General features: G+C 30.2%; 1 protein-coding gene across 3 annotated transcripts in view; it reads left to right on the top strand.

Moving 5' to 3' along the window:
• LOC107437445 (four and a half LIM domains protein 2) overlaps window positions 1-16,657 on the top strand; it is a 159,412-nt gene extending 142,755 nt beyond the window's left edge. For all 3 annotated transcript variants that reach the window (XM_071187842.1, XM_071187843.1, XM_043049284.2), the window contains exons 7-10: window positions 1,016-1,190; window positions 3,722-3,891; window positions 7,936-8,122; window positions 16,135-16,657. In XM_071187842.1, the coding sequence (XP_071043943.1) occupies window positions 1,016-1,190; window positions 3,722-3,891; window positions 7,936-8,122; window positions 16,135-16,292 (690 nt within the window). In that variant the 3' untranslated portion in view covers window positions 16,293-16,657. The remainder of the gene's footprint in view (window positions 1-1,015; window positions 1,191-3,721; window positions 3,892-7,935; window positions 8,123-16,134) is intronic.
• The last annotated feature ends 10,283 nt before the right edge of the window (window positions 16,658-26,940 follow it).

Genomic DNA, 26,940 nt, shown 5'->3' with positions numbered 1-26,940 from the left:
TTATTTATTTATGTAATGATTGATTTTTATACACAATTTTATTCTGTATATATCAACAACAAAATCATTTTTGATTCTTTTTACAGTGGATAAAAGAATTAATTTAAACAATTGATGGTCCATCTAAAGAACAGGCTTTAGGTTATTTTTTTTCTCAAAACACAGGTAATTAAAATATAAAGGATAAGCTAAGAACATCACTGTACAATTTAATTCCGTCATAATCTTTAAACTGTATATGGGTGTATAAATTAAAGAATGTAATGAAGTTGTAAAATAAAATGATTTGAAATATTTTAAATTTCAATAATGTAATAAAAAAATTCCTATGTAAATTATTTTAAAATTAATTTTACTACGTTATTTTAAAACATGGGGCCTAAAAACAATCAAAGAAAAATAAACTGAGAAAAAAAACGAGAAGTCGAGAAGAAACGTTATGTTCAAATTGTTCACAATAATTATTTTTAGAATTTATTTGCATAAAAAGTTAAAATTAACTTTTCAACTTTGTCCTTTTGAGTTTCTTAAGTTGAGTTACTTACTATTAGCTTAAAATGACTGTTTTCTTAACATCTAAGCTAATATGTCATTTTCCTGGCATTTAAAATAAGGTTAATTTCTATTTAATTTTTTTTCGTGAGCAAATTTCAATGAACTACACTGCTGTCTGTAAGATATTGATAAATGTAACTTAATAAATGTACAAAAGAAAATTTAGATCGTGTTTAAGGCTTCAAATTTTAAGAAATTTTTTTTTTCCGAATTGTCATGTTTCCAAAGAATCACCCATAAATACCATTGTATTATCGTGAAAAATAACTTGCTGGCCGAAATACGTTTACAAAATATGTTCTGCAGAGCTGCATATAAACTTATCTTGAGATATTATTGAGAGTATTACTTTCAGTAACTTTATAATTCTTTATAAGGTTTCAGATTGCATCAGAATATTACCTGAGTACTGTTAAATATGGCCGGCTACGTGAAAGCATTAAAATATTTCTTATTTCAGGATTTATCTTACAAGGAAAAACATTGGCATGAGAAATGTTTCCTTTGCAACAAATGTCGTGTCTCACTAGTCGATAAACCCTTTGGTTCCAAAGCTGAAAAAGTTTATTGTGCCAATTGTTACGATGCATCATTCGCCACTCGATGTGATGGCTGTGGAGAAGTCTTCAAAGCAGGTAATACAAACACTTGTGCTTTTTACAATTCAACTGATAAGTTCAATAAAGTCGCGAAAAGTACTGGTTGAATTAAGCAGTCTGATAGTTAACGACAATGTCAACCTTCATCTATGAGAAGGTACCCCCTCATAAAATCAAGTGTCTTACATACTAGTGAATTGTAATTGTAATTGTAGACACACTACAGTACTCCCCCACCAGAATTATAGCTGTGATAGAATTCGATGAATGAATACCACTAGTTGATCCATTGCAGTTTTGTGAGCAGCCGGGAGAGCTGTATTAAGATCACCGTACTCTTGAGTGCTGATCGGGGGAGCTGTATTAAGTTCACGGTCGTTCCTGTGTTGCCTTTAGTAGTCGAGTGAATACGTTGTGTGTGATCGAGACTGAATAGCAACAGGACGAGGTGGTGGATAGTGTCGCAGTCACATGTAGCAAGTAAACTGTTCAATGTAGACCAGTGAGCGCAACACCAGTGAACATCACAAAAAAATACTCCAACGATAAAACCTGTCACGAATTAAATAATAATTTTTAAAAGTGATAAAACAATACTAAATAAATATATAAATGAACTCAAATACTCATAATTCAGCCAAAAATTTCCTTTAAAAAGACAATTAAAATTTAAGATAACTATCACTATTGTCATGCAATTTAAAACTTATAAAAGTGGTGCCACCTGGCGGCAAATAAAGTTATACACCAGAACTAACCAGTGCAACCATCTATTGAGGAAATAAGCGAACTATTTCCGCTAGAAAAGTAATCCCATCTTTAAAAGTATTTATAAAAAAAAATGCCATACATTTTTATTTATTACACACTCCCGGGTCACCAATGTGGAGATGATAGTTAACGACAATATCAACTTTCATCTATGAAAAGGTACCCTCTAATAGATTCTAGTTGCATATGCAAAAACGTACTTTCTCTGAGTAAACATACTTTTTTTTCGACCGATTCAAATTTCTGATCCCCAAAATATAGGTTGTAGCTGCAATCTGGGAAATATGGTCGCAATAGTTTGGTCAAGAGAGCTCTCCAAAATTTGGCCCCATTAATGTTAATTTTACTTTTTGCGTATTTCGTTATAGCTCGAGTACTTTTTAAGCGAGTTGAAATTTTTTACACACAATTATAAAATTTGCCCAAAGATAATTCCAAGTAAAAAATAACCTTTATTAAATATTTTTATATTTTTTATAATTTTATTTAATAATGGTCAAAAAAAATTTGAATTATTAGACGTACAACTTTTTGCCTCATTTTAAAGAATATAATTTTATCTGTCGAATAGTTTCTGAGAAATTGAATTTTAGATGTCTGACTTTTTCCAATTTTAATTACCTGAGAAATTAAGTTTCAAAAAACGCAGATATTAAAAAATCAGTCAGATATTTAAAAATCAGAAAAAATTATCAGTCAGATATAAAACAGCGTCTGCACTAATTAATTACCCCCTTGAACCATTAAAAATGAGTCCTAAAACGTGAAGATCTGATCATTAGATCAAGAGTTATTCTGGATAATTCATTTTTTTTCTTTGGAGCACTGTACAATGAACTACTCGTGCATGCGCAATATCATTTACTTGCAATCGCAAATGTGAATTATTTTCCAATTAGAAGTATCGCACAGATAAATTGAATTGTTGACTCATATTTTGAGCAGCAAGCTTTAGATATAAACAATATATGGTTGAAATTTTGTCCGCTTCCTTGAAATTGTATTTTTACGAGACTTTAGAAGACACACTTCAGCTGTGAAAATGAATTTTCAATACGCAGTTTTTCTTGTAACCAAGTACAAAAGTTTTGTTCTCGGATTTTCATCGTTCAAAATAGCGGTTTTTTTCTTTCCTTGCCAGATACTGATCGAAATATCTTAAAACAACGAACTTATCGTGACCCCGTTTTCTTATTAAGCGCAGTGCGGGAAAAAAAACCAACCTGAATAACTTTTGATCTAATTATTGGTTTTTCTGTACTAAGACTCAGTCTTAATGGTTTGAAGGGGTGATCACAAATATGCTCAGTGATCACTGATGGTTTGAAGGGGTGATCACAAATATGTTAGTGAAGACTATAATTTAAGTGCCATGTAGAACATAAACAAACTTTAAGTAAAAAAAGTAGACTAAAAAGAATTATATTTCCTCTAATTCAATGTGCGATACGGCTGTGTACTTAATTAACTTATCATTAATTAAAATAATTATGTTTATGTAGGGAAACTTAGCTCAACTTTAATACGCCATTTTGCTGATAAAGATTAGCTGGCGATGACATCATACTTCACATGTGTCGGTATGGGTGGTCTTCTTTTTCTTGAAGTACCCAATTTTGAGTTATCCTGCTGTAATTTGATTGCATTTTGAAAACATTTTTTCACAATTGAAGCAAGGTTTATTCTTAATTTACCTGAACTGACTTCTTCTATATTTTAAATGACTCATACAGGTGAAAGAAAACATCCTCTTAAGAGAAACTTTGTGTTGAAAACTAATCTTCTTGTATCTCTAGGTACAAAAAAGATGGAATATAAAGGTCATCAGTGGCATGATCAATGTTTCTGTTGTTGTGTATGTAAAAACCCAATAGGAACAAAAAGTTTTATCCCCCGTGATAATGATATCTACTGCACCGTTTGTTATGAAGAAAAATTTGCTACTAGGTGTATTAAATGCAACCAGGTAATAATCCTTTCTTATTTATTATCTATTCAATTTTAATATAGTTAATCACTGAAAGAAAATTTAAAGGCCTTTTAAAAAATTCTAGTAATGCCAACAAATTAATTTATGACATAGATTATCTTAGGTGTGTTTTGAAGTATCTTTCAAAAAATAACATCTCTACCGTGCACAAAAAAAGAAAACATTAATAACTCTTGATCTAGTGATCGGATATTCATGTAAAGGCAGCCAAATGGTTTCATGCTTTAACCTGAAATGTACCGATTAATTTGTGCTGATGAAATTTGAAGTTAGCGAAATTGCATAACCAGAACAACATATTTATTCTATATTCCGTTGCAAGTTAAGAAAAAGTCATTGGATTATAGGATTTTTGTTGCATATAGTTCCGTTTTATTTCGCTATCAAATTATACAAGTATACTTTCAAAACAATATAAAAACTTTTAAAAGTTTAACTCGTCGGACAGAAATTTAGTTCTACGATATATATAATAGAATTATTAAAAAAGGGTTATAGTTTCATAGTCTTACTGGAATCCCAGACTTGATAAAGAAAGAGAGCATTCGTTCTTGAAAAATTAAACAATCTTAATACGTTACAAAACCATTGAATTTAATTGAACCACTGACATGTCGATAACAAATCAAATTCGAGATAAGGAATTTTTACTTTTGTTTCTCTGTAGAAGAAAATTCGTCTGCAAGAAACAATATTTATTATTCTTTCATCAGCTTATTTAATCACGAAGAGAAAGTAATATTCAAATATGATGCAACTCTCTATTTTTACTGGAAACAAAAACAAAGTTTTTATTCAATAAGTTTTGTTTTTCTCATTTCACATGATTGAAGAAATCAAGCAAAGAGAAGGCTGTGCAACGTCGTTTCAAAATTTGGCGATATTGATATACGTTCGCACTGGGAGCTTGGCCCCATTTAGTGTGCTCGTAGATGTAAACAGGAATGATTTTTTCTTAACTTGCATCAGAGGATAAATAAACATCCCTGTTTTTCGAAGGATTAGGATTATAGACACTAAAAATATATGAGTTATTAGCAATCTGAATCAGTATAATTCCAAATCTTTAATCAGACGGGCAGTTTAAAAGTTAAACCCCTTAATGATAATTCTAGATTTTACATATTTTATCACCAAATATGTAAAAACTAAAGAAAATTTCACACTGTTGTAAAATTTGTTTATCTTATTCTTAAAGCATAATTAGATTCAATAATTATCAAACGATGCAATCTTATTAACACAACATTTACCTACTGAACTTTTATTTTTATGTAAAGCAGAATCGTAATGTAATGAATTTAAAATCTTTAATTTGATCAGTTCAATAATTATCTGTTTAAAAATTTTAGTATTATTATTGAAAAAAAAAATTTTTTTTTTAATTTTTAATTAAATTATTAAATGTCAGTTATTAAAAGTTTCTACAAAATTATTTTTCTTTATTCAGTTATTTTTAATTTATCTTAATAGTATATTTATTCTTAATATATTTATATATATTTAAATATAATTCATCCTACCTGCTGTTTTGAAAAAATGCCTACCTTAAACCAAATACAACCTGTTTTTTTTTTTTTTTTTTTTTTTTAGTTTTNTGTTTTTTTTTTCGTCGAAAATTTTCTTTTATTTTCTTCCTTTTTTTAAAAAAATATTTGAAGAGATAAAAAAAATGAAATTCTGTTAGTTTGAAATATTTACATCAAAGCATTATTGTTACATTTACTATTATGCATGTAAAACTGTTTGGTAGAAGAATATTTATACAAAAACATTTTTGTACAATATTTTATTGAAAAGAAAAATACAACGCAATTTGAAGAAGTAAGAACTTGAAGGATTTTAAGTGGAGAGAGCTTTAATTGATTAACTTGAAACTTCACATTTGAATGAATAATATTTCAACGGTATTATAACGAGTTTCATTTAACTAAATTTCTAACTTTTGCTTTTACGACAATGTAAAGATTAAAAAAATTGGATTTTTGAAAGTGGGAGAGATTGAAGTTTTTAAGGAATGAAATATCGTGCTATTTTTTAAAATAATAGGTCTAAGACTACTGCAAATAATTTATAAAATTTTATTCATAATTATGGAAGCAAATTTGCCTTCCAAAGAGAACAGATTATAAAAATCTTCGTACTATTAAGAAATCTAGATAAATCAGAACATTCCCTTTTAGATGAAAAAATTTTAACGTATGTCGTAGAATCTTTTTTATGATTCTTTGATTGAGCGAATAACCTTTGATAAACCTTTTTCCGCTTATCTACTTATAACAAATTAATCACTTTAATGCTCTTTAAAATACTTGAAATATCTCCATTCACCAAGTTGTTGCTTTTTTCTAGAAAAAATTATAATGAGTTTGATGTTACTGTTTCGCTTTGTTTTGTACTTCTAGTGTCTTATAAATTTGTAGAACAAATAAGAAATAATAATACAATCAATGGTATTTTATGATTATAATAGTACAATTGATAGTAAATATAAATTAAAATAGCAAAGAAAAAACTAATTTCTTAAACAAAAAAAAATTTTGCCGTCATTTTAGTTTTTCAAAATATAGTACCTTTTTATGGTATTCTGAAAATACAAAAAAAAATTGTGAAAAAAGTGTATAAAAATAGATATGTATCGGTGACGTGATAAAGCGATTTTTCGTGATTTTAGAAAAAAATCACAAAATTGAACATTCAAAGTTCGAAAAATATTTGGATTACTCTTTTATTATATTTTTTAATAAAGTAACTTAAAAAGTAATTTAACCACTATTAAGAAAAAGCCTTTTCGTTTGTTTTTTGAAAAATCACAGTAAGGACAAACTAGTTTTATTCTATACACAAAAGTGATGGAAGTGTTCCACTACACCAAGAGTCACAGTACCAAGAATGTTGTTTTAAACTACTTGGTTGCCACCAGCATTTTTGTTACACTAACACTTATAATTACAGTAAAATATGAACTCTTTTAATTTTCGATGACGGACATCAAATCCTAACTAGGCTTAGCTGTCGAACACAGTGCCTACAGGAGATCATGATCGATTACTTGCCACGAAATTTCAATTTTCTTGTCGTAATGAGTTGGCAAACTGATCATAGCCTATTTCATACTACAATAGAATGTTAATAATTAAGTAAAGTCTTTCATTATGTGTAGCTGGAGTCCTTTGTCATCGCTAATATCACTTCTTACACAAATAAAGTCATAATTTACCTCTATTTTGTATAATTTATGGAACACTAAAAGACGACAACAAAACAGTCTCTGACCTGTAACCAACTATGATTAGTTTAAAAACATCTGATCTTGGTGAGAGCTTTCTCAATTATTGGTGCTAATATATAACTTCATCCTTTAAAATAAAGTGTGTATAAACAGTCAATTCGGTAAATAAAGTAATCATTCACGCATTTTTTTAGAATTTTGCAACAGTAAATTCGGATAGGTACTATACCACAATTTTTACAGTGCAGTTAACCTGAGCAGAGTGGGAAAAAAAATTCTCTCTTGTTACTTTAGTATGAGTTTAATACCTTCGCCAAAAATTTAATAATTACACTGACAGGCAAATTATAACTATTTCTCTATTAAATGAACTTGAATAGCTGTATCTTATGGAAGATTTTGATATAATTTCAAATATAGAGTGAATATTTTTTTTTTTTTGCATTGCAAATATTTTTTATGTAATAGGAAATTGAAATTTTCATACTATTGTAGAAATATTAATTTTTTTTAAATTTACTTACATTTATTTACAAGAAATCAAAATGTCACTTTTAACGATTTTCAACTGTATTTTTCTTGAAAGGTATCTTTTTTTTGAAAAAAATTATATGAACATAAAATGATATGATTATTTATGCACCATATTAATTCCTCATTTTGAATAATAGTTTAAGATCATTACAAGTGTTAGAGTAACGTGACGTAATGATATTTGGAAAAAATACATAAAATTATGGGATTATTTATGCACCATATTAATTCCTCTTTTTGAATGATTTTTTAAGATCATTACAAGTGGTGGAGTAACGTACCGTAATGAACCATGGCACAGAGAATGCTTCTGCTGCTCAAACTGCAACACTTGCCTTGCTGGTCAACGTTTTACATCCAGAGAAGATAAACCATATTGCGCAGATTGTTTTGGAGAACTCTTTGCAAAACGATGTGTAGCATGTTCTAAACCTATCACTGGTAAATTCTGGCTTATATTTTAGAGTTAAATAAGAAAAATCCTTTCTCAATGAATTATTGTTTTAAAAATCAAATTAAAGCATAATACTGTTCTTTTGATATATTTAAACCATATTATATTCACGTGGTGCCTCAAAAAAGTATTTATTCAGTATAATTTAAATGAAAGTAAGATGTTAATTTAACTATTTTACGGATTTTTTTCTAACACCATTCTTATTTTTGACTTATATTTTATAGTTGAACAGAAAAGATAATTTCTTAATAAATATTTATTCTAAATCTACTTAAAGTATAATATTGTTCTTATTGCATATATAAACCATATTATACTCACGTGGTACCTCCAAAAAAGAATTTAGTAATTATTAAGTATAATTTGAATGAAAATAATGTGATAATTTAACTATTCTATGTGTGTTTTCTAATAGCATTCGTATTTTTATAATTGCAAAGTGTTTCATAATTATATTTCTTTAAATATATTTTAGAATCCTTAACAGAAATAAAGTTTAAAAAAATATGCAGATTCGAGGTTGCATATTAAGGAAATATTTAAGAAAATCAATATTTAAGAAGAAAAAAAATCCAAATCATCAACGAGATATGAATTGAGGAAAGAGGAATTAAAAAACACCAAAAATAGTTTGATTGCTTCATGAAACTTAACACTAGAAAGACGGAAAATTGGTATATACTTATATTGCAATCTAGTGTTAAAGGTGATTTTACCCCTCTTTTCCATTTTCTAAAGGAATCAATCATAATTTGATGTCCTCTCCTTCCACATTTTTCTCTCGCTTAAATTTTAGTTTGCGACCTCTTATGTGCATATGCTTTTTGACTGCTATCTTCGCAAGGATTTGAAAATGGAAGGAGGTAGTTACTCAACACCTTCTTTATTCATAACTTATAAAGATCTGAACTAATTTTAATATATTTTAAATAGTTCTAAATATTTTATGATAAATATAAGCAATGTATTATTTTCAAACCCTGGTCATTTGGAACAATCCTAATTTTTGAGGTAAGATAGTTTTCTCTCTAGCAGTCATTTTCTGACAATGATTTATATGGAAGGGTAAGTCTTTTGTGTCGCTCAACTAATTTACAATCATGATTTTTCTTCACCATTTCTATTTTTTTCGACTTTCGCAGCTCTTATCCTTAGCGCTGCAAGACGGAATCTTCATTTCATCAATAATTTTATTTTATTTTCTTAACACTAGAAAGACGGAAAATTGGTATATACCTATATTGCCCAAAAGCAGTCAAAATGATTGGATTGTAAAAGAATAAATAATGTGTAAAGAAATTTATTTAAAATTAGTTTTTTATATTTTTTATATTATTTACAGTTATATAACAAGTTATTAGTAAATATTAACAATAAAAAATTATATGTTGTACATACATCATTGTTTTTCAAATTGAAATTAAAAGCAGTCAAAATGACTTCCTTAGGCAATCTAGTGTTAACTGACTTTTGCGTCAGTAAGAATGGAATCTTGCAATCAAAATTTTAACCTTTTTCTGATTAGCTATAGCACTTAAATCTCTATTGGAGCTTCGTGTCTGATGACGATGCAAGTTTCAGTCTTTATTGGACCCTTACAAAGAGAATTAATCGATATATTATCACCTAAATGAATTTATCGTGAAGTAAGAGTTTGACTATATTCCGGCTACCTAGAATATTCCAATTTTAATTGTAGCTCTCTGCTGAATAGGAAGACAATAAAAGTTTCAAACATTTCCTGATTACTACAAGCAGAATTTATCTTTCAAAAAATATATTGTTTGACCAAATTTCCATCTCTATCCAACTAGTTAAAATATTCTTAACTGACCAAAACTCTGTGATAGTAGACAATGGAAGATTCAATCGTTCCCTTGCTGCTACAGTCAAAATTTATGTGGTCAACTTATCGCCAAGTAGTCAATCAAAACTTCGACCACTTTCCGTCTAGCTAGAGCACTTAAATTTCAAATTATGTTTTTTTTTTAATATCAATGCAAATTTCAATTATTTCTAAACTAATGCAACCAAAATTTGTCGCTCATCAAAATTTTGGCCACTTTCTGACTTAAATAAGCCTGCAGACACTAAGCTGAAATAAGGAAAATCTCTTAAAGCAGACAATAAATGAGCAAATGATTTTCTTACATTTCAGTGGCATTGTTCCGAATTCTTACTGCTTTTCGACTCCTCATCGTTTAAAGCGTCAATTGAAAAAAATACATGATTCGTACCCCGTGACGTAGAATCCTGGATTTACTATCATTAAACCATCAATTAATATGCACCTTAATTAAAAGCAGACTGTTCAAATCAATAGTACAGTAAAACCTCTCAGGAGCGACCACTCTCCGTTCCACAGTAAAATGGTCATTGATGGAGGTTGGTTTGCTCTTAGAGGTTACCTGTATTAACTTCAAAATTTTTATTTCAAAATTTTTATTACAAAATTTTCTCGCAAAAGTTTTTAAATTTAGTCAGTGTAATTTTCTTGGCACGGATATGCTACTCTTGTTAGCTTCATGAAAAGATTAATCTATGAATAAAATTTAGCGTCTATAAAAGTTATCCTAGCTGATAAAATTATGGGTAAAATCTAATTCACCAATCATGAATGATAAAGTTATTTTAAATAACTAAACAATTATGCTTTTTGTTTAAGTTTCCATTTAATTTTATATCATAAAAATTCGTCAGCATTAAAATGTGAGAAGAGGTTTGTTTGTCTGAGATGCTTGTTTTTTTTTAAAAAAAAAACTCTTTTTTCTAATTTAACTTTCAACTCTGAAAGTAAATCATTGATAGCATCGTCTTTAGAGCACTCTGACTACAACATGAGGTTGCATAGTCAAAAAGAGCTCTCTAAATTTGTGTGGAGGTTCTTAGCCTCCACGCAAATCTTTTGAAAATATTTTAATCTACTTATTTGTTTCAATTTTTGATTTGATATTTTTTCGTGTTACCTTACTTGACCTTTCCCGCATTTGGTGCAGATGTTTGCCTGGTCGCAGGGAGAGGTTTTAATGGTTTCTCTTAAAGCTTTTCCTCAACACAAAATCTATGGAAAAAATTCCGTGCCTCTCAAAAATGGTCGCTGCATAGAGATGGTCTTTCTTGGAGATTTCACAGTTCAATATCTTAAGAGGACGTGGGAGAAATGTCAAATTTGCCTTCCCCAACATGAGTATTTTGAAATTTAAAGCATAGAAAAAATGAGTTAAGGTAAACTTAGAAAACACTATGATGATGTCTCAAATACTGAAAAAAAATTTCAAAGTATTAAAATGCGAGCAAATTATTTCGGGATTATTTAAGATTACGCAGTAAGGAAGCAATGCTGCCATAATTCTTGAGAACATTTCTCTAAACTTTCTCGAACTCTAAGCTCACTTTTCTCTGAACTTAAAATTATCACTGGAGGTGAAACACAATTTCCCATTAAAAGCTTCTCCTTCGGTATTGTGTCCTCTTAAAAAAAAGTTTTTTTTTCTCAGCAACTATCTTCTGGAGCAACTATCTTCGAAGTACATCAGCTGCTCAATTGTTACTTTTAATGTTTGAACTTTCTAGTGTTATAACTTTAAAACACAAAAAAAAGGAAAGAGACAGCATAAATTAAGTAGATAAAGTAAATACAATGTACAAGGACAATTTTTTAAAGTAAAGGAAAGGACTTTTCAATCATCCGTAGCTCAAGAACTAAGTTTTATTTAATTATTTAAATTGCTTAATGGAGTCAACCAAAGGTACATTCCAACGTAAATAAAGATATTTAAAAAAACACAATGCTGAATAACAATTTTCTTTCCTTTCCTTCTTTCTTTTTTATTTTAAAAACTTTGAAGTATACAAATTAATGCATTAGTAGGAACACCATTAACACTAGATTTCCTAAGGAAGTCATTTCGACTGCTTTTAATTTCAATTGGAAAAACAATGATGTATATAATGACACAAGTTTTTAGAATTTTGTACAACATATAATTTTTTTATTGTTAATATTTACTAATAACTTGTTATATAACTGTAAATAATATAAAAAATATGACAAAACTAATTTTAAATAAATTCCTTTACACATTATTTATTCCCTTACAACCCAGTCATTTTGACTGCTTTTGGGCAATATAGGTATATACCAATTTTCCGTCTTTCTAGTGTTAATAATATTTATTCTTAAATTGTTTATACTAATTAGTTAAGACTCAAAAAGGGGCCTATTTTTCCTTTCTAGTGTATGAATCGATTTTAAAAATTAAAACTGCTCAATGAACCCTAAGAAATTACAAATATAAAAAAAATTACAACTTTCAAAAATTCGATCTTTGTTATTTATAATTCACAAATGAAAAATTAAAATTCCAATATTTGTTTTTTGTTTTTTCAAATGTTTCATAAAGTCACCATCTTGGGTGGAGTAACGTTGGAACATCTAATTTATCACCTTAAAATTTACTAAAACATTATTCTAGCGCATAGTAAACCTTCTTGATATTGAATAAAAACGCAAAATGTTTCGAAAAATTTAAATACGTGCTTTCAAACAAAATTTTAGAATTTTAAATATGTACTTTTTTTTAGCTATTTTTAGGAAAAATTTAAAGAAAATCCAAATTAGAGGGTTAATTTTTTATATTTAGAAGTAAATCGATTATCTTTTTATTTCTATCTTTATTATTTCTCTCATTACTATTAATTCCATGATTTTTATTAATTCTATTATTAATTATATTGCCATTATTTAAAATCAGCGCCAAACAAATTATTAGAAATTTTGTTTTTGTTGGAAATTTTGTTTGTTAACTTGACTGCTCTTCCACCTGAAAAAATCAGATGGTTCAATTTAATATAATTTACTTTTTGAATAACATATGAATTTAAATAATAGAATCTTAAATCTTTTATAAACCAGGGTGCTCTGCGCCCTACTTGGTTTCTCTCGCCAAAACCGTAAATTCTTGCGCATTTCAATTCAGACAGTTTCGCATCACTCCCTCTTTGCGCCTTCGTCTTGTTTAGTGCCTTGCAATTTATACTTTCATGTATTCTAAATTTTATAGTGATTATATTAGAGCAGGGGCGTCAAACTCACGGCCCGCGGGCTGCATGCGGCCCGAGATGAACATTTTTGCGGCCAAGTCAATATATCTGACGCAAAGTAAAAATAAAATAGAGATGAGATTTAGAAAGAAAACTAGCATGTAAAATTAGAATATACTTTATTTATAAACTATACGGATCATTCTAATTGGCTTGCGAAAAATTCTAAAAATTCTTGGCATCGCGAAAAATTCTAATTGGCTTGCGGCACCTGCCATTCCAGGGATACTGTATTGTATCAAAAATACGCAGAAAAAATTTCAAATCTTAGATACGAATTTGAAACAAGGTTTAAAGATTTTAATTCTTTGGAAGACAAATTTTATTTGTTTTCTTCGATTTTCTCAATAAATATAGACTCAGTACCCAGTAATATGCAAATGGAAGTGATTGAGATTCAGTACGACTCAAATTTGAAGGCAAAAGAAGTGGGTGTAACTGAATTTTACAAATATTTACCGGCAAGGTTTGAAAATACTCGAAAATTCGCGCATGAAATTATTTCCATGTTTGGAAGTACTTATCAGTGAGAGCAATTATTTTCTATTATGAATGGAAATAAATCTCCTGTCCGAAACTGTATTAATAACGCTCACGTTGGGTCAATTTTGAAAGTAGTCTCGGTCAATAAAATTTCTCCCGAAATTGGACAGATAGAAGCAGAGAAGAGATGTCAAGTATCAAAGAATAATTTAACTTTATATATGTTTATTACAATGTACTATTCAAAATAAAAATATTTGTTTCTATGAACATTGAATTTTTTTTCTTTTGCGGCCCACGTAAAGTAAATCATTGTTTATTTGGCCCAAGTTAGCTTTTGAGTTTGACACCCCTGCATTAGAGAATAAGCTAACTGCTTGCTATCGCTCAACAATCCCCGAAACTGCTTGTGCAGTTCTTTTCAGATTGATTCGCAATCCAGGATGAATTACCGATTAATAAATAGAAAAACAACAAAAAAAACTCAAGATATTGGAGTGGATTGATATTCATAAATAAAAACACGGGATTTTGCAATTTAATTGCTCTGAAACTAATTGGAAATTTAAAATAACTAAAATGCATTGATCATCTTTAGACGTATGCGTGCGTTATTGCTACAAAAAATTATTATTCTACTACTTATAGATTCCACCAAACTAAATTGCGCAGCGAAAAATAATTCTTAAATTTTGAGATGAAAAATTTCAAAAACTTATGTATTCTTATGTAAATTAAGTTGCATTCAAGCCCCTCCCCCAGTTTTCTGACGCTTACCGTATCTCAAAATTGCTTGCATAGTTTTTTATTTTATTTATTTATTTATTTATTTAGATCGCTTTACTCACTTATTTAAAATTCCCCCTCATCTGCTTCAAAATTAAAGTAATATAAATGAAAAATTAACTCTCTCTCATTCAAAACTCCTCTCATTCAAAATTACTTCTAAAAATAAAATTACACATTAAAAATGTCAGAATGAAAACATAATTATGTTTAGAAAACCAAAAAGGGAAATTCACATCAAAAGAGCATTGTTTTAATTTTTTTTAAATTTTTCTTTAATTTTAATTTTTTTAAGTAATTAATAAGTTAAAAGTATTAAATGCAACCTACAAGAAATTAAAACTTAAATCTACGTAAGTTCAAAATAAAAATAAAAATTCAAATTGAAAAGCCAAAATAATAACTCATATCAAAAAACTTTATTAGTTAAATTAACTCTTTTTTAATTTTTACCTGGTAGCAAATACGTTTAAATTATGAATTGCAGCCTGAAATTAAATCTAAATATTGTAAGTATATTTGAAAATCAAAATCTGAAAGGCTTTAATTGAAAACACAATTCCTTACAAATGAGTAAAAAAAAGGAAGAAAAAGGATAGTGTGACGTCGCACACAAGTGACGTCACTTTGGAGAGAAAGGGAAAGGAAACGCGTGATCTTAGCAGAAACAAATAAGAAATATCCGATCTAATTTTATATAATTAATAACATCGAGCTCCGCTAATTAAAACAGTCCAAAAAAAGTTTTTTTTTCGAGAAAAATAAACTGAAAGCATTTGGTTCTGCCGAAAATTTGGTGGCAAAAGCACTTTTTTAAAGCTTTTCGGGATTGTATGAAAAAACATCAAACATTTCAACTTTAATAACTTCGATACTAACTCGCAATTTTAAATGAAGTCAAAAAATTTATCTTCAGGCATAAAACTACGTGACTGCACGAAAGTTAAATATATTTTTCCTTTACATTGAAAATCCGAAAACCGTCAATAAAATCCATTTTATTATCCCAAAACTAAATCAAAATTTTAACTAAATAAGGCGAGTTACTCATTTTTAGACATAGGAGTCCGTAGCTGCAAAACAATCAAAACTCCCCTGCTAATAAATTGTATACTTGACCACCTAATATAAGTTTGTAATATGATTATATATATATTTTGTAATATAATTATTTTGTAATATATTATATTTAGCAATTTTATGTTTTCTAGTAATTATTGTTAAATATGGCATCCAAATAAGCACAGAAATAGCTAAATCACTATTCTACGCTTTTTAAAAATTTTATGTCTAACTTGGTAAGTTTAATAAGTTAGCAGCCAAATCGTTAAATTACGTCAAATAACCGATTTGCATGTCATGTTTGACCGCAATTACAAGAAAACACAGAATCATCATCACATTAAGAAATTTTAGGTAAATTTAAATACCATTTCAAATGCGCACGAACTGCCAGTTCATTAATCATCAAATTTCATTGTACTCCGATAGGGCATCCCTATCGGAATACAATGAAATGAATTGTTTCATAATTCTCAATCCCTATGATATACCTTACCTTGTACAAGGTAAGATATACCTTGTACCTATGTTGAATCACCTTGAAATGAAATTTTTATTGCAGGTATTGGAGGTACGAGGTTCATATCGTTTGAAGATCGTACTTGGCATAATGATTGCTTTAAATGTGCTATGTGCACTTCTTCTTTGGTTGGAAAAGGCTTCATTACAGATGGACCTGAAATTTTGTGTCCAGAATGCGCAAAACAAAAGCTTATGTAATTCCTCAATTTATAGCAACAGAAGACCTCTTCAACTAAAGACCATAAAATAATCCATGCTACGTGGATATTTGCTTATGCTCTTCAATTCATAGCTGAATAATTTGCTGCTCTCGACCTGCTGGCTCAAATCAATACAATATTTTCAATATTCAATATGTGCCTTTTTTAATATTTAAAAAGAGAAACAAATGAAAGAATTTGTATTTTGAAATATATAAAATTAAGCTTTTTATTGAAATAAATTAGTGTCAATCAATACAGTTTATAAGAAAAAAATTGTGTGTTTTAATTATTTTATTTTTTGTATGCTCATTTAAAATGACTTCTTCTTAATTTAAAGATAAATACTGACTTCATAATTTATTTATTTTATGAACGTCGTTGAAGCTGTAGTTGTAGTTCATTTACGTCGCACTAAAGCTGCATAATGAGCTATTGGCGACTGTCTGGGAAACACCCCTGAGGATGATCCGAAAACATGCCATCACAATTTTGATCCTCTGCAGAGGGCATGGCACCCCAGCTTCTGTAGTTCGACGACCTGCACGCGAAGTCGAGCACTTTACGCTAGAACAGTTGAATGGGGACCTACCGTACACACTCGGTCCCTACGCAGACTGATAGCAGCCAGTGATGCTTGACTTAAGTGATCTGCTGGGAACCGTGTCTTAACGATCTGTCCCATTCGAGACATAAACATATTTGAGCAGCTGACCCAACTTCATAGGTTTGCGACTACTAATGCTCAACTCCGTAACCTTGTAACTTTGAACCTGATCCAGAAGACAAGGGAACTTCTGGATCAAGTATTGGGAGAAATTTGCCTACGTGGAGGACTTGTTGATGGAACTAACCCGCATTTGCGTTACATGGTGAGAAACCCATGGTTAGCCAAACGGCAGGGGGACTCTAACCCATAATCCGTCTACCAGTGAGGATATCTTATGTCATAACTCTGGTCTGTGAGAGTCGGATGCGGAATTCGTAGCGATCAGCCATCACTTCGAACCGGGATCACCTAATTGAAAGGCGAATGCTCTATCCCCAGAGCCACCGACTCTCTAATTTATTTATTAAAATTACTTACATATGATTTGTGTAATACAGTACAGAAGCACGAATAGGCAAGGGCAGACCTTTTTAGGAGGATGGGCCACTATGCGTACCATTATAAATGTAGTTTAAAATTGTAACATTTTAAATTATACTTAATCTAACATAATATAATATAATATAATATAATATAATATAATATAATATAATAATAAAGGCAAGCTTTTGTACGCATAACACTAGACTATGTCNATAATATAATATAATATAATTAGAATAAAAATTAAAAATGGTTCTTAATTATTATTTTTTATATTTGATAACTTCTAGCCAAAAAAGGAGTCATCAGAATTAACTAATGAAGGAATGTCAATTAATTAATGGGAAAAGAACAAACAATTCACAGTTTTACAAATCATAAAAAAATAATAAATATTTACTAAAAATTAGTTTTTTCACAAAATTATATTTGGACAAACTAATTTCATAATTGTGTGCAAAAAATTTTCAATTCCCTTAAAATGTTATCAAGATATGGTGAAATACGCAAAATGTAAAAATAACATTAAGGGGTTCTGACTTTGGATCACTTTTCTGTCCAAACAATGGGGACCCTACTTTCCAGATTGAGACTACCCCCTATATTTTGGGAGACTGAGATCCATCATAAAAATGTTATGTTTATTGCGAAAAAGTGAGCTTTTATGTTTTATTTCGGTACTTAAAATATCGTTTGCAGTAATTATTTAACCCATTTGAAGTCACTCTCTCGAATTATTAAGATTGAGACCTAGAATGTGAAGATCCGATCATTGGATCTAAAGTTATTCAAGGTGGTCCGTTTTTCTCTTTTCCTTTTTTATTTTTGAGCATTGTACAATCCTATTTTAAGGAATAATAATATAAAAATTCGATTTTTCTCGATTTCTAAGCGTATTTTTTAAAAAATAGTTATAAAAATCTTTTTCTGCCTTTGAATTTCTAAATGTTTTATTCCTGGTTTTTCAAAAATTTACTAAAATATACTTTTTTGAAATAAATATTACTTGAAAAAAAAATATGGTCAAAACTGCTAGAAAATGGAAAAATTTATCGTGTTACTGAAACTATGGGAACACCAAAAATCTTGATGACTTTTACCGAAGTGCTTTGGTTTGATTTTTCCAAATATAACAATAAAAAATACATTTGTTATATAAAATTTGGAAAAAGGGATAAAATTTCGTTATTTTATCATGATACCTTAGAGCAGTGTTTCCCAAACTTATGACTTTTGTGTACCCTTTCTAAATTTTTCGAAACGCAGTGTACCACTACTAAAAAAATGAATGCATTTTTTACTATTAAAAAGAGCTCAAAAGATAAAAATCACAACTGGTTGATCACACCACTAATTATTAACTTTTAACTCTGCAAAAAATAGCCGATAGAAAAATACGTAATCGTAAATTTCCATGGCTAGCTTTGTTCTTAAATAAAATTGTGATATTTTCGCTTGTTGCAAAATATTTCGTTTGTTGCCATCCTTTTATTCATCCTTTCATTCATCATTCATCCATTAATAAATCGAAAAACACATTAAATAAATAATAAAATGTAAAATAAACAAAAGAAAAAATAATAAATATTTTGAAAAATAGGCCACTGCCGGGGATCGAACCCGCGCCCCCTCGCTCTAGGCGTAAGCAACTAGCGCGTGGTCTCAGCCGTTGGACCACGCTTATCCGGGAATCGAGCTACTACATAGCTTTAATTTCCCTCTCCCGGACAGCTAAACAAGACTAAAGGGGCCACTGCGGCCCCCCCCAAATCTATCTATAAATATTTTCTTTGGTGGAGTGTTTCAGCTCATAGAGGCCTACTTTCGGTCCGAAATTGAAAATTATAGCTTAATATTAAAGGGAGTTTGGCAGTCTTGAAATTTGAACCTTTGTCTCGCCATTTTATTTTATTTTTTTTTCCATTATGCGTTCTTTCATAAAGAAAGACACATTATTTTATACATAGAAGAGATTTCGCCTGATAAACTATCGTGAAAATATTGTAAAAGGAGTTTAAATATATAATATGATATAAATAATCTAATTTTACTGGATTTTTCCTGTTAAGCATTACTTGAAATTTCTCGAATAAAAAAATCATTTTTTTTATATATAGTATTCTTTAATGAATCGAAAAACACATTAAATAAGTAATAAAATGTACAATAAACAAAAGAAAAAATAATAAATATTTTGAAAAATAGACCACTGCCCGGGATCGAACCCGCTCCCCCTCGCTCTAGGCGTAAGTCACTAACGCGTGGTCTATGCCGTTGGACCACGCTTATCCGGTGAACGAGCTACTACTTAGCTTTAAGTTCCCTCTCCCGGTTAGCTAAACAAGACTTAAGGGGCCACTGCGGCCCCCCAAATCTATCTATAAATATTTTCTTTGGTGGAGTGTTTCAGCTCATAGAGGCCTACTTCCGGTCCGAAATTGGAAATTATAGCTTAATATTAAAGGGAGTTTGGCGGTCTTGAAATTTGAACCTTTGTCCCGAAATTTTATTTATTTTTTTTTTCCATTATCCGTTCTTTCATAAAGAAAGACACATTATTTTATAAATAGAAGAGATTTCGCCTGCTAAACAATAGTGAAAATATTGTAAAAGGAGTTTAAATACATAATATAATATAAATAATCCAATTTTCATGGATTTTTCCAGTTTTTAAACTTTACTTGAAATTTCTCGAATGAAAAAAAAATTAGGATCCTTTAATAAATCGAAAAACACATTAAATAAATTATAAAATGTAAAATAAACAAAAGAAAGAATAATAAATATTTTGAAAAATAGCCCACTGCCGGGGATCGAACCCGCTCTCCCTGGCTGTAGACATAAGTCACTAACGCGTGGTCATTGCCGTTGGACCACGCTTTTCCGGGAAACGAGCTACTTCATAGCTTTAAGTTCCCTCTCCCGGTTAGCTAAACAAGACTAAAGGGGCCACTGCGGCCCCCCAAATCTATCTATAAATATTTTCTTTGGTGGATTGTCTCAGCTCCTAGTGGCCTACATCCGGTCCGAAAGTGAAAATTATAGCTTAATGTTAAAGGGAGTTTGGCGGTCTTGAAATTTGAACCTTTGTCCCGCCATTTTTTTTTTTTTTTCATTATGCGTTCTTTCATAAAGAAAGACACATTATTTTATAAATAGAAGAGATTTCGCCTGCTAAACAATAGTGAAAATATTGTAAAAGGAGTTTAAATATATAATATAATATAAATAATCCAATTTTCATGGATTTTTCCAGTTTTTAAACTTTACCTGAAATTTTTCGAATAAAAAAAATTTTTTTTATATATATAGGATCCTTTAATAAATCGAAAAACACATTAAATAAATAATAAAATGTAAAATAAACAAAAGAAAAAATAATAAATATTTCGAAAAGTAGACCACGGCCGGGGATCGAACCCGCTCCCCCTCGCTCTAGGCGTAAGTCATTAACGCGTGGTCTATGCCGTTGGACCACGTTTATCCGGGGAACGAGCTACTACATAGCTTTAGGTTCCCTCTCCCGGTTAGCTAAACAAGACTTAAGGGGCCACTGCGGCCCCCCAAATCTATCTATAAATATTTTCTTTGGTGGAGTGTTTCGGCTCATCGAGGCCTACTTCCGGTCCGAAATTGAAAATTATAGCTTAATATTAAAGGGCATTTGGCGGTCTTGAAATATGAACCTTTGTCCCGCCTTTTTATTTTATTTATTTTTTTTCCATTATGCGTTCTTTCATGAAGAAAGATACATTATTTTATACATAGAACAGATTTCGCCGGCTAAACTATCGTGAAAATATTGTAAAAGGAGCTTAAATATATAATATAATATAAATAATCTAATTTTACTGGATTTTTCCAGTTTTTAAACCTTACTTGAAATTTCTCCAATAAAAAAATCATTTTTTTTTTATATATAGGATCCTTTAATAAATCGAAAAACACATTAAATAAATAATAAAATGTAAAATAAACAAAAGAAAAAATAATAAATATTTTGAAAAGTAGACCACTGCCAAAGATCGAACCCGCTCCCCCTCGCTCTAGGCGTAAGTCACTAACGTGTGGTCTATGCCGTTGGACCACGCTTATCCGGTGAACGGGCTACTACATAGCTTTAAGTTCCCTCTCCCGGTTAGCTAAACAAGACTTAAGGGGCCACTGCGGCCCCCCATATCTATCTATAAATATTTTCTTTGGTGGAGTGTCTCAGCTCATAGAGGCCTACTTCCGGTCCGAAATTGAAAATTATAGCTTAATATTAAAGGGAGTTTGGCGGTCTTGAAATTGGAACCTTTGTCCCGCCATTTTATTTATTTTTTTTTTTTTTTTCATGATGCGTTCTTTCATGAAGAAAGAAACATTATTTTACACATAGAACAGATTTCGCCTGCTAAACTATCGTGAAAATATTGTAAAAGGAGTTTAAATATATAATATAGTATAAATTATCCAATTTTACTGAATTTTTCCAGTTTTTAAACATTACTTGAAATTTCTCGAATAAAATTTTTTTTTGTATATATTTCCTTTAATAAATCGAAAAACACATTAAATAAATTATAAAATGTAAAATAAGCAAAAGAAAAAATAATAAATATTTTGAAAAATAGACCACTGCCGGGGATCGAACCCGCTCCCCTTCGCTCTAGGCATAAGTCACTAACGCGTGGTCTTTGCCGTTGGACCACGCTTATCCGGATAACGAGCTACTTCATAGCTTTAAGTTCCCTCTCCCGGTTAGCTAAACAAGACTTAAGGGGCCACTGCGGCCCCCCAAATCTATCTATAAATATTTTCTTTGGTGGAGTGTCTCAGCTCATAGAGGCCTACTGCCGGTCCGAAATTGAAAATTATAGCTTAATATTAAAGGGAGTTTGGCGTTCTTGAAATTTGAACCTTTGTCCCGAAATTTTATTTTATTTTTTTTTTTCCATTATGCGTTCTTTCATAAAGAAATACACATTATTTTATAAATAGAAGAGATTTCGCCTGCTAAACAATAGTGAAAATATTGTAAAAGGAGTTTAAATATATAATATAATATAAATAATCCAATTTTCATGGATTTTTCCAGTTTTTAAACATTACTTGAAATTTCTCGAATAAAAAATTTTTTTTGTATATATTTCCTTTAATAAATCGAAAAACATATTAAATAAGTAATAAAATGTACAATAAACAAAAGAAAAAATAATAAATATTTTGAAAAATAGACCACTGCCCGGGATTGAACCCGCTCCCCCTCGCTGTAGACGTAAATCACTAACGCGTGGTCTATGCCGTTGGACCACGCTTATCCGGTGAACGAGCTACTACATAGCTTTAAGTTCCCTCTCCCGGTTAGCTAAACAAGACTTAAGGGGCCACTGCGGCCCCCCAAATCTATCTATAAATATTTTCTTTAGTGGAGTGTTTCAGCTCATAGAGGCCAACTTCCGGTCCGAAATTGAAAATTATAGCTTAATATTAAAGGGAGTTTGGCGGTCTTGAAATTTGAACCTTTGTCCCGAAATTTTTTTTTTTTTTTCCATTATGCGTTCTTTCATAAAAAAAAAAATTATTTTATAAATAGAAGAGATTTCGCCTACTAAACAATAGTGAAAATATTGTAAAAGGAGTTTAAATATATAATATAATATAAATAATCCAATTTTCATGGATTTTTCCAGTTTTTAAACTTTACTTGAAATTTCTCGAATGAAAAAAAAATTAGGATCCTTTAATAAATCGAAAAACACATTAAATAAATTATAAAATGTAAAATAAACAAAAGAAAGAATAATAAATATTTTGAAAAATAGCCCACTGCCGGGGATCGAACCCGCTCTCCCTGGCTGTAGACATAAGTCACTAACGCGTGGTCATTGCCGTTGGACCACGCTTTTCCGGGAAACGAGCTACTTCATAGCTTTAAGTTCCCTCTCCCGGTTAGCTAAACAAGACTAAAGGGGCCACTGCGGCCCCCCAAATCTATCTATAAATATTTTCTTTGGTGGATTGTCTCAGCTCCTAGTGGCCTACATCCGGTCCGAAAGTGAAAATTATAGCTTAATGTTAAAGGGAGTTTGGCGGTCTTGAAATTTGAACCTTTGTCCCGCCATTTTTTTTTTTTTTTCATTATGCGTTCTTTCATAAAGAAAGACACATTATTTTATAAATAGAAGAGATTTCGCCTGCTAAACAATAGTGAAAATATTGTAAAAGGAGTTTAAATATATAATATAATATAAATAATCCAATTTTCATGGATTTTTCCAGTTTTTAAACTTTACCTGAAATTTTTCGAATAAAAAAAATTTTTTTTATATATATAGGATCCTTTAATAAATCGAAAAACACATTAAATAAATAATAAAATGTAAAATAAACAAAAGAAAAAATAATAAATATTTCGAAAAGTAGACCACGGCCGGGGATCGAACCCGCTCCCCCTCGCTCTAGGCGTAAGTCATTAACGCGTGGTCTATGCCGTTGGACCACGTTTATCCGGGGAACGAGCTACTACATAGCTTTAGGTTCCCTCTCCCGGTTAGCTAAACAAGACTTTAGGGGCCACTGCGGGCCCCAAATCTATCTATAAATATTTTCTTTGGTGGAGTGTTTCGGCTCATAGAGGCCCTACTTCCGGTCCGAAATTGAAAATTATAGCTTAATATTAAAGGGCGTTTGGCGGTTTTGAAATATGAACCTTTGTCCCGCCATTTTTTTAAAATTATTTTTGTTTTCCATTATGCGTTCTTTCATGAAGAAAGACACATTATTTTATACATAGAACAGATTTCGCCGGCTAAACTATCGTGAAAATATTGTAAAAGGAGCTTAAATATATAATATAATATAAATAATCTAATTTTACTGGATTTTTCCAGTTTTTAAACCTTACTTGAAATTTATCCAATAAAAAAATAATTTTTTCTTATATATAGGATACTTTAATATATCGAAAAACACATTAAATAAATAATAAAATGTAAAATAAACAAAAGAAAAAATAATAAATATTTTGAAAAATAGACCACTGCCGGGGACCGAACCCGCTCCCCCTCGCTCTAGGCGTAAGTCACTAACGTGTGGTCTATGCCGTTGGACCACGCTTATCCGGTGAACGGGCTACTACATAGCTTTAAGTTCCCTCTCCCGGTTAGCTAAACAAGACTTAAGGGGCCACTGCGGCCCCCCATATCTATCTATAAATATTTTCTTTGGTGGAGTGTCTCAGCTCATAGAGGCCTACTTCCGGTCCGAAATTGAAAATTATAGCTTAATATTAAAGGGAGTTTGGCGGTCTTGAAATTGGAACCTTTGTCCCGCCATTTTATTTATTTTTTTTTTTTTTTTCATGATGCGTTCTTTCATGAAGAAAGAAACATTATTTTACACATAGAACAGATTTCGCCTGCTAAACTATCGTGAAAATATTGTAAAAGGAGTTTAAATATATAATATAGTATAAATTATCCAATTTTACTGAATTTTTCCAGTTTTTAAACATTACTTGAAATTTCTCGAATAAAATTTTTTTTTGTATATATTTCCTTTAATAAATCGAAAAACACATTAAATAAGTAATATAATGTACAATAAACAAAAGAAAAAATAATAAATATTTTTAAAAATATACCACTGCCGAGGTTCGAACCCGCTCCCCCTCGCTCTATGCGTAAGTCACTAACGCGTGGTCTATGCCGCTGGATCACGGTTATCCGGTGAACGAGCTACTACATAGCTTTAAGTTCCCTCTCCCGGTTAGCTAAACAAGACTTAAGGGGCCACTTCGGCCCCCCAAATCTATCTATAAATATTTTCTTTGGTGGAGTGTTTCGGCTCATAGAGGCCTACTTTTGGTCCGAAATTGAAAGTTATAGCTTAATATTAAAGGGAGTTTGGCGGTCTTGAAATATGAACCTTTGTCCCGCCATTTTTTTAAAATTTTTTTTTTTTTCCATTATGCGTTCTTTCATGAAGAAAGACACATTATTTTATACATAGAAGAGATTTCGCCTGCTAAACAATCGTGAAAATATTGTAAAAGGAGTTTAAATGTATAATAAAATATAAATAATCTAATTTTCATGGATTTTTCCAGTTTTTAAACTTTACTTGAAATTTCTCGATTAAAAAAATTTTTTTTTCATATATAGGATCCTTTAATAAATCGAAAAACGCATTAAATAAATAACAAAATGTAAAATAAACAAAAGAAAAAAAAATATTTTGAAAAAAGGACCTCAACCGGGAACCGAACCCGTGCCCCCTCGCTCTAGGCGTAAGTCACTAGCGCGTGGTCTTTGCCGTTGGACCACGCTTATCCGGGGATCGAGCTACTACATAGCTTTAAGTTCCCTCTCCCGGTTAGCTGAACATGACTTAAGGGGCCACTGCGGCCCCCCAAATCTATCTATAAATATTTTCTTTTTTGGAGTGTTTCAGCTCATAGAGGCCTACTTCCGGTCCGAAATTGAAAATTATAGCTTAATATCAAAGGGAGTTTGGCGGTCTTGAAATTTGAACCTTTGTCCCGCCATTTTATTTTATTTTATTTTTTATTCCATTATGCGTTCTTTCATAAAGTAAGACACATTATTTTTTTTTTACATAGAAGAGATTTCGCCTTCTTAACAATCGTGAAAATATTGTAAAAGGAGTTTAAATATATAAGTTAATATAAATAATCTAATTTTCCTGGATTTTTCCAGTTTTTAAACATTACTTGAAATTTCTCGAAAAAAAACCCCTTTTTTTTTATGTGTAGGATCCTTTAATAAATCGAAAAACACAATAAATAAATAATAAAATGTAAAATAAACAAAAGAAAGAAAAATATTTTGAGAAACGGACCACAACCGGGGATCGAACCCTTAGAAGAGATATTAGGGTAGAGAGAGCCAGTCTATTGTTTGGGCTCGGAAAACTTGTTCAAAGATGGGGGTTACCTTTTTAGCGAAAAATTTATAGCTGGCGGTCGCATCGTACAGGAATATTTTTAAGAGTACCTAAGGACTTTTCTCTCTTTTTTTTATTTTATTTTGCATGCTTTCCTAATTTAATTCGTGATTGTAAGAAATAAGTTTTCTAATAAAAATACATCATAATATGTGCGCTACATTTAATTATTTGCTTTTAATTGCTTAATCATAAAAAGCTAATAACATATTAGTTAAGCATGATTTTACCAAACAATGAAATAAAAATAATGATTTTTTGAATAGAAGATACATTTGAAAGTATGTAAAATATAAGGAAACAATTGCAAATGATTATATGTATTAATTATTTTTGTCAAATGCTCATAAGATATAAGAATCTTTGTCCATTAAATGAATCCGCAGTAAAATGTTTGGAGCATAACACACTATTATTGGATGCTGTGAATTCGTCTCTGTGGACATTTACTTCCCATACTTTTCGTTTCATCTCATCTTTAGGAAATCTACGTCAGTTAGTTATTAATACTGGGTGGTTTTAAAATTATTATTATACAAATAAAATAATAAAAAAAACATGCTGAAAAATACGTAAAATGTTTTTTAAAATTAAATTAAAGTTG

The sequence above is a fragment of the Parasteatoda tepidariorum genome, chromosome X1 (assembly GCF_043381705.1).
Source record: "Parasteatoda tepidariorum isolate YZ-2023 chromosome X1, CAS_Ptep_4.0, whole genome shotgun sequence".
In the NCBI taxonomy this organism is placed as follows: domain Eukaryota; kingdom Metazoa; phylum Arthropoda; class Arachnida; order Araneae; family Theridiidae; genus Parasteatoda; species Parasteatoda tepidariorum.
The sequence above is the reverse complement of the archived record's forward strand: the minus strand, read 5'-3'. Positions and strand labels throughout refer to the sequence as shown.